This window comes from Mesocricetus auratus, unplaced genomic scaffold (assembly GCF_017639785.1).
Source record: "Mesocricetus auratus isolate SY011 unplaced genomic scaffold, BCM_Maur_2.0 Super-Scaffold_100029, whole genome shotgun sequence".
Lineage (NCBI taxonomy): Eukaryota > Metazoa > Chordata > Mammalia > Rodentia > Cricetidae > Mesocricetus > Mesocricetus auratus.
Genome location: NW_024429210.1, coordinates 17873755 through 17881993, shown reverse-complemented (window position 1 = coordinate 17881993; position 8239 = coordinate 17873755). Strand labels below are relative to the sequence as shown.

Genomic DNA, 8239 nt, shown 5'->3' with positions numbered 1-8239 from the left:
TGAAAGAAGAGCTATGGCAATTTTACGATGAAGAAAAATATGAAACAGAACAACAATAAAACCTCAAAGCACAACCGAAGACTACAACAAAATCCTCTTAAATAAATAAAATCTAATACAGTAAGTTTTACAAGGTCCATTTTTGTCAAGTAAATTTCTCTATAATTACTATTAGAACATGACGTTGCGGCAACTCATTATTCCACTGGATTGTAAAGTGAGCAATTTAACCTTTACTTTTTTCACATGGGTTTTCTATAAAGATACATGTGAATAAAGAATGTACTTCCAAGACAAAATGTTAAATTAAAATAATAGTCTTAATGAGAAAAACAAAATGGATTCTCTAGAAAGTCAGCATGATGCAATGACAAGCTTTCTGTTGAGTTTTTTCACTTTAAATCATATTTAATAAACTTAGAAATAATCAACTACTATGATAAAATAGATCCAGTAGGTTTTGCACCTAGCAGACATTGCTGAGATGACAATGAGGGAGACAGCTTCTTAGAGATCTCTAGTCACCTTCTGTATCAGACCTATTATTTGCAAGGGGCTGTAAGACACATATCAAACATGCAATCGGTTTATTCACTTCAGAAGTTTGAAGAACAGGTTCCAGAAAAATATTGATGGATTGAATTGAAGTTGCTTTTGAAAAACTCATTTCTGAAATATAATTGCTTCTTCTTGCACTGTTCCTTGGGGTCTGGGAGAAATATTTTTAATATGGAAGTAACTGATCCAAACATTAAAGAGTAAATGCTTCAGATCTTTGAAAACATAATATAAGTAAATTCATCTTAAATCTTAGAGTTCACATTTATAAGGTCTCAACAAACTTTATTTAATTGAAAATTTAGCAAGCAAAGTAACACAGCAATTGAATAAGTTGGACTACTGGCAAGATGAAAATATACATCATATTACCAATTGAGTTTCAAATAAGAAAGAGTTTGTTTTCCTAGTTATTTTGAAGTCTACAGTGATTTTTTTCTTTACTCTCCCCATTCTCCTATGCAATAATTCTTGGGAATTATTCTTTTCACCCAAAATTTGTATCGTTGCATCAAATCTCTGCATTGTGTTTATTACTGATTCCAGTCTCATCTGAGCTTATCTATATTAGGTCCCACAAAAAAATAAGATATGGATTTTTCCACTTAGTCTAATGTTTTTCAGATTCATCTCTTGTCAAAAGTAGCAGGATTTACGTTTTTGAAAGACTGAATAGTATTGCATTGTGTGTGTTTGTGTGTCTGTGTGTGTGTGAGTGCTTATTTGATGTTTGTTTCCCATTATTGCTAGTGCATAATTGTTTATGTGAATTCAAGCTACATTCCTATGTTTATTAAAGGAAAATTTGTTAGTAATTAATTGGAAGGGAGTAAGGAAGGCACTGAAACATCAATCTGAACTAGTAAGGTGGTAAGTGACACTGATTAGATACTTTAGATGGAGATTGTAATTTTATTGGTTCTTCAGAATATTTTATGATTTGGTGGGTTTGGATCACATTAGAGATCAATTAATATAACAAATGGAGAATGAACTTCCTTTGGATGGATCTTATTTGCCATATCAAAAGCATCCATTACTGTATCTCTGCAGTACAACTTGATATCAGGGATGGTGATGCGCCAGAAGTTCTTTTGTCGTTAAGGATTGTTTTAGCTGTCCTGGGTTTTTTTGTTTCTTCATATGAAGTTGAGAATTGTCTATAATTCTGTGTAAACAATTGTATTGGAATTTTATTGAGGCTTGCCTTGGAACTGTAGATTGCTTTTGGTAAGGTGGCCATCTTTACTATATTAATTCTACATATCTCTGAGCATGGGATATATTTCAATCTTTTGATATCTTCTTCAATTTCTTTCTTAAAACCTTGAAGTTTTTTCATACATGTCTTTCACTTGTTTGGTTAGAGTTACACCAAGATACTTTAAAATATTTGTGGCTATTATAAAGGGCGCTGTTTCCCTGAATTATTTCAAGGTCTATTATCATTTGTAGATAAGAGAGCAAGTTGGTTTTAGTTAATCTTGTGTTTAGCCACTTTGGTGAAAGTGTTTAACAGCTTTAGGAGTCCCTGGTGGAATTTTTACGATGAATTGTGTATACTATCATATCATCTACAAATAGTAATACTTTAGCTTCTTCTTTACAATTTGCATTCCCTTGATCTCCATCAGTTATCTAATTGTTCTAGTTAAAACGTCAATTACTATGTCAAACAGAAAGAGAGTGGATGATAGACAACGTTGACTTTTTCCTGAGTTTGGTAAATTGCTTTGTGTTTCTTCCCATTTAATACAATGTTGGCTATAGGCTTGCTGTAATTTTCTTTCATTGTGTTCAGGTGTGTTCCTTGTATCCTTAGTCTATCCAGCACTATTATTATTAGGAGGGGCTGGATTTTGTCAAAGGCCTTTTCTGTATCTATTGAGATGTTCACGTGGATTTTTCTTCCATGTTGTTATTATGGTAGATTACATAGCTGCAATTTCTTTTTTTAATTTTCAATTTAAATTAGAAACAAGGTTGCTTCACATATCAATCCCAGCTCCTTCTCCCCCCTCCTCCCACTCCCTCCTACCAACCCCTCCAACCCCAATCCCCACTCTTTTACTCAGGGAGGGTGAGGCCCTCCATGGGGGGTGTCCATATTTGGTGATTTCATTCTGGGCAGGGCCTAGGCACTCCCCCAAGAGTCCAGGCTAAGAAAGCATCTCTCATTGTGGATGGGCACCCAAAGTCCATTTGTATGCCAGGGGTAAATACTGATCTACTACCCAACCACATAGATTGCCTAGGCCTCCTCACTGACACCCACATTTACGGGGTCTGGATTAGCCCCATGCTGGATTCCCAGCCATCAATCTGGGGTTCAAGAACTCTCCCTCGTTCAGGTCAGCTGTTTCTGTGGGTTGAACAAGCCAAGCCTTGACTCCTATGCTCATCAGTGCTCCCTCTCTGTCACTGGGTTCCTTGAGTTCAGCTTAGTGTTTAGCTGTGGGTATCTGCCTCTGCTTCCATCAGTCATTGGTTGAAGGTTCTGTTTTCCAGACTCTCTGGCCATGGAATTGTAGGCTGATAGTCCCCTGAGTCTTGTCTAAAATTCATATATGAGTGAGTACATACCATGTTTGTCTTTTTGTGACTAGTTTCTTCTAGTGTCATCCATTTGCTTGCAAATTTCAGGATTTCATTGTTTTTTTTTCCAGTGAATAGTACTCCATTGTGTAAATGTACCACATTTTCTCTATCCACTCTTCAGGTGAGGGGCATCTAGGTTGCTTCCAAGTTCTGGCTATTACAAATAATGCTGCTGTGAATATAGGGGAACAGATGTCCTTGTTGTATGAATGTTCATCTTTTGGGTATATGCGTAAGAGTGGAATTGCTAGGTCTTGTAGTAGGTTTATTCCCATTTTCCTGAGGAATCTCCATACTGATTTCCAAAGTGGCTGTACAAGTTGGCATTCCCACCAGCAGTGGAGTAGTGTTACCCTTTCTCCACAACCTGTCCAACATAAATTGTTGTTGGTGTTTTTGATTTTTGCCATTCTGACAGGAATAAAATGGTATCTCTGAGTTGTTTTGATTTGCATTTCCTGAATGGCTATGGATGCTGAGCACTTTCTCAAGTGCCTCTCAGTTATTTTAGACTCCTCTATTGCGAATTCTCTACGTAGTTCTGTAACCCACTTTGTTTAATTGGATCCTTTTGTGTTTTGGAGACTTGCTTCTTGAGTTCTTTGTAAATTTTGGATATCAGTCCTCTGTCAGATATGGGATTAGTGAGTATCTTTTCCCAGTTTTTGGGCTGTCTTTTGGTTTTGCTGACTGTGTCCTTTGCCTTACATTAGCTTCTCAGTTTTGGGAAGTCCCATGTATTATTTGTTTACCTCACTGTCTGTGCTACTGGTGTTATGTTCAGGAAGCAGTCTCCTATACCAATTCGTTCAAGGGTACCACCCACTCTCTCTTCTAAGTGTTTCACTGTGACTGGATTTATGTTGAGTTCTTTTATCCATTTGGACTTAAGATTTGTGCATGGTGATAGACATGGATCTATCCACATTATTCTACATGCTAGCATCCAGTTATGCCAGCACCAATTGTTGAAGATGCTTTCTTTTTCCATTGTATATTTTTAGCTTCTTTGTTGAAAATCCGATGTTCATACATGTATGGGTTAATATCAGGGTGCTCAATTCAATTCCATTGGTCTCTTAGTTTTGGTAGAATATCTATCCAGGACCTTCTCACTTTCAGAATTTCCATAGAGAAGTCATGTGTAATTCTGATAGATTTGCCTTTATATGTTACTTCACCTTTTTCCTTAGCTGCTCTTAATATTCTTTCCTTTCTCTTATGTTTTGGGTCTTTATTATATGGTGAGGGAACTTTTTTTGTGGTCCACTCTCTTTGGTGTTCTGTAAGCTTCTTGTAACTTCATTGGCATGTCTTTCTTTAGGTTGGGAAATTTTCTCCTTTGATTTTGTTGAGTATGTTTCCTGGCCCCTTGATGTGGTTTTCTTCAATTCTCCTATACCTATTATTCTTAGGTTTGGTCTTTTCGTGGTGTACTATATTTCCTGGATATTTTGTGTTAGGAATCTGTTGGATTTAAGAATTTCTTTGGTTGATGAATCTATTTTTCTTCTAGTGTATCTTTTTTTGTTTTTTTTTTGTGGATTCATCTGTTTAATATAGGGAAATACCATTTTGTCAATACTAGGCACCATAAAATGTAAACACAATTACTGTCATAAACCTGGATATACCTTCAAGGATTAAAAGTGGCTTTGTTATAGTTACTCTGTGTGCATATAGTGCAGAAAAAAGGTCTTCATATTAGCACTATGTACATGAGAAGAGGTCCAAATTATAAGAGGCAGCAAAAATTTGAATTCTTAAATCATTAGGTTTTACAGTAACATCCAGGTTTATCTCCTTTCACTAATCATGTTCCCTGTTAAGCACATCATAACAACAGCACAGTGAAGTGAGTGATGAATAAAAGAATCTGATATACTAGAAAACAGTGTTCAGTGATACATTTACATTCTATTTATATGATTAAACATTTGATCATACAGTACCTTCCTACAGGATTACTGGCTAATTTGGGGGTGGGGTTTATACTGTTAGAATTATTACTAACATGATAACTACTTCCCTTATATGCAAACATTAGAGCTATAATTTTGAGAATAAAACCGATTATGCGAACTGAGCAGCTTCTCAATGTGGTTTATGACATCATGGGAAACATGAGCAAAGCTGCCTTCCACAGAAGATGGGTTTCTCAACCTGCTTTCACATCAAATTTAGTCAGCACGGTCAATCAGGTAATTCTTAATGCGAACAAATGGGGGAAAAGAAAATACATATGTACATGAATAAACGGGAACCAGATGCCTTTGTAGCGAGGAATGTCGGGTGTTGGTTCTGGATGAAACTCTGCTGCGGCTTTTCACTTCCACAGCTGTGTGCTCAGAGTCTGTCCCGATGAGCTTCCAGACCACCCTGCTGTTGTGCTTGGGGGCTGGCCAAAACCTGCGGTCGGGTTTGCACTACTGAGACTCATGCCAGCCATTTGCTGATTCATCTGTGAGAGATTCCACTGAGGCTGCTGAGCTTGTGGCAGGCCAAACTTACTTAGTGGTGTACCCATCTGTCCTACCATTCCTCCTTGAGGGCCAACAACATTCTGAAGAAGTTGCATCACTCCAGTCTGTGCATTTCCCATAAACCCATTGGGCATGGGCAAGGCCACCATCATGCTAGTATTTTGTCCCATCATGTTTCCTATAAGACCGGGAGCCGCAGGCACTGGCACACCCATGGAAGGAAAACCTTGAAATGCAGTCGCTGCTTGTGAGGTAAATGGTATATTTGCAGGTCCCATAAACACACCAGGAGTGCTTTGCTGTGTTCCTGTGCCATACAGAGATAAGATGGAGTCTTTGGAGAGTTGTTTCTTTGCTACTTCTTCTGACTTTGTAGTTTGCTCAGTGAACAGATCCAAATCCCCAGATGTTACAGTAGATAGGGTAGCAGCTGCTGGTACAGAGGCTGTCCCCTGAGCTGGGGGCATGACAGTTGCAGGTAAAGGATTAGAAAACATTGGTCCAAAAATGTCCAGATCGTCATTCAGGGGTGGCACTGTGGTTGTACTCCCATTGGTCACTGGTGCCTCAGCAGGACCATCAAGTCCTAAGAGGTCAACAGTGGGCTCTGCAGCAGTTTTCGGGCTGGTGCTTTTCTTCGGCTCCAGTTGTTGATCGTCTTTCTTCTGCAGCTTTTCAGTTGTTAGTGGTTTGGCAGGCTTTTCTGGCTCCTTTTCTTTCTTTTTCTCTTCCTTTTTTTTCTCCTTTTCTTTATTTGTAATAGCTATAGCATTTTTATCATAGTATTTCTTCTTTTCATATTTATCTCTGATGAAAAATTCTACTGCTTGATCTGTCTGTGGTTTTCGAAAGTTTTCTGAAAGATTGGCTTCATAAAGTAGTCTTGCTTTAGTATTTCCCATATCTTGCATACACTGTATCTGTTCTGGTGTCCATTGGTCTAGGTTGACTGACTTGACCCTGGATATATGAACCCCAAGATTTCTATGAATTCCAGCACATCTGATGCAAATAAACACACCAATATTCCAGGAAGCCCATCGGGGACCTTTGGCCTCGCAGTTGGCGCAGTATTTGTTGTCCTCCTCCCTCAGCAGTTTGGACAGGATGAGCTGGTGCTGCTCGTTCAGCTTCTGAGCCTTCTCCCTACAGGAGCTTGTCGCCATGTCGGCGGCGGCGGCGGGCCTGCGGGCAGGCCAGCGGACAGCACTGGGGGAGCTGGGCGAGCAAAGGCACCTGGCGCTGCTGGGGCCGCGGGCGAACTTGGCCCAGGAAGCAGCGTCTTCTAGTGTATCTTTAACACCTGAGATTCTCTTTTCCTTCTCATGTATTTTCTTTGCTATGCTTGCATCTGTAGTACCTGACCATTTGCCCAGTTTTTGTATTTCCAGCATTCCTTCAGACTCTGTTTTTTTAACTGTCTCTAGTTAAATTTTCAACCCTTTCACTGTTTGAACTGTTTCTTGCAATTTTTTGCTGTGTGTTTTCCTCCATTCATTGCTTTTTTTTTGTTTTTTCTTCCATTTCTTGTTTTTTTTTTTTTGGTTTTTTTTTTTTTCCTGTTTCTTTAAGGGATTTTCCCATATCCTCTTTGATGGACTCTATCATATTCATGAAGTTATTTTTAAGGTCATTCTCTTCTGCTTCATTTGCATTGGAGTGTTCAAGTCTTGCTGGTGTAGTCTCTAGAATCTGGTGCTGTCATATTTGTTTTCCTGTTGCTGAGTGTGTTTTTGTATATTCTCCTTCCCATCCCTTCTTCTAGTAGGTGCAGAAAGATCCTCTTCCTGGCCTGCTGGTTAGGGGACCAGAGTTCCCTTTTGGTGAGTGCAAGCAAGTCCAGTACTCTGGTAGTTCTTCTTTTCTTGGTTCTAGTCCTGGTCCTGTGGTTGGAGAAGAAGACCTGAAATCTGGGGTGCGTAGGCTCCTGCCAGGAGGGGAAGCTTAATGACCTGCTCCAATTTCTTATATTGAACCTTTCCTGCATCTCTAGAATGAAGCCTACTTGATCATGGTGTATATTTGTTTTTGATGTGTTCTTGTAGTTAATTTGTGAGTATTTTATTGAGTATTTTTGCATCTGTATTCATAAGGAAAATTTGTCTAATTCTCTTTCTTGTTGGTTCTTTCTCTGGTTTGGACATGAGGGTAAGTTTGGCCTCATAAAATGATCTTGGCAGTCTTCCTTCTGTTTGTATTTTTGGAATGATTTGAGAAGTCTTGGCATCAACTCTTCTTCTTACTCTTCTTAGAATGTCTGTTTGTATTCTGCACTAAAACTGTCTGGCCTTGGGCTTTTATTACTTGAGAGAATTTTAATGACTGCTTCTATTTAACTAGAGTTTGTATGTCTGTTTAATTTATCTCTTCTTGATTTAGCTTTGGTAAGTGGATCCTATCAATTTCTTTCTATTTTTTTCCAGTTTGATAGAGTTCAGGTTTTTTTGAAATATGCGTTTATGACTCTCTAGACTACCTCTTTGTCTGTTGTTATGTCCCCCTTTTTGTTTCTGATTTTATTAATTTTGATACTCTCTCTATGTATTTTAGTTAGTTTGCATAAAGGCCTGTAAATTTTGTTGATTTCCTCAAAGAACCAA

General features: G+C 38.4%; 1 protein-coding gene across 1 annotated transcript; it reads right to left on the bottom strand.

Annotated features, from left to right (window-relative positions):
* Positions 1–5350: 5350 nt before the first annotated feature.
* On the bottom strand, positions 5351–6817 carry LOC101844280 (stromal membrane-associated protein 1-like). The gene has a single exon (XM_040733244.1). It carries the CDS (start codon positions 6803–6805, stop codon positions 5483–5485), a length of 1323 nt encoding a protein of 440 aa, XP_040589178.1. The 5' UTR covers positions 6806–6817; the 3' UTR covers positions 5351–5482.
* Positions 6818–8239: the final 1422 nt, after the last annotated feature.

Excerpts from the sequence above, each read along its gene's own strand:
- LOC101844280 (XM_040733244.1), bottom strand. The coding sequence starts at position 6,805 with ATGGCGACAAGCTCCTGTAGGGAGAAGGCTCAGAAGCTGAACGAGCAG.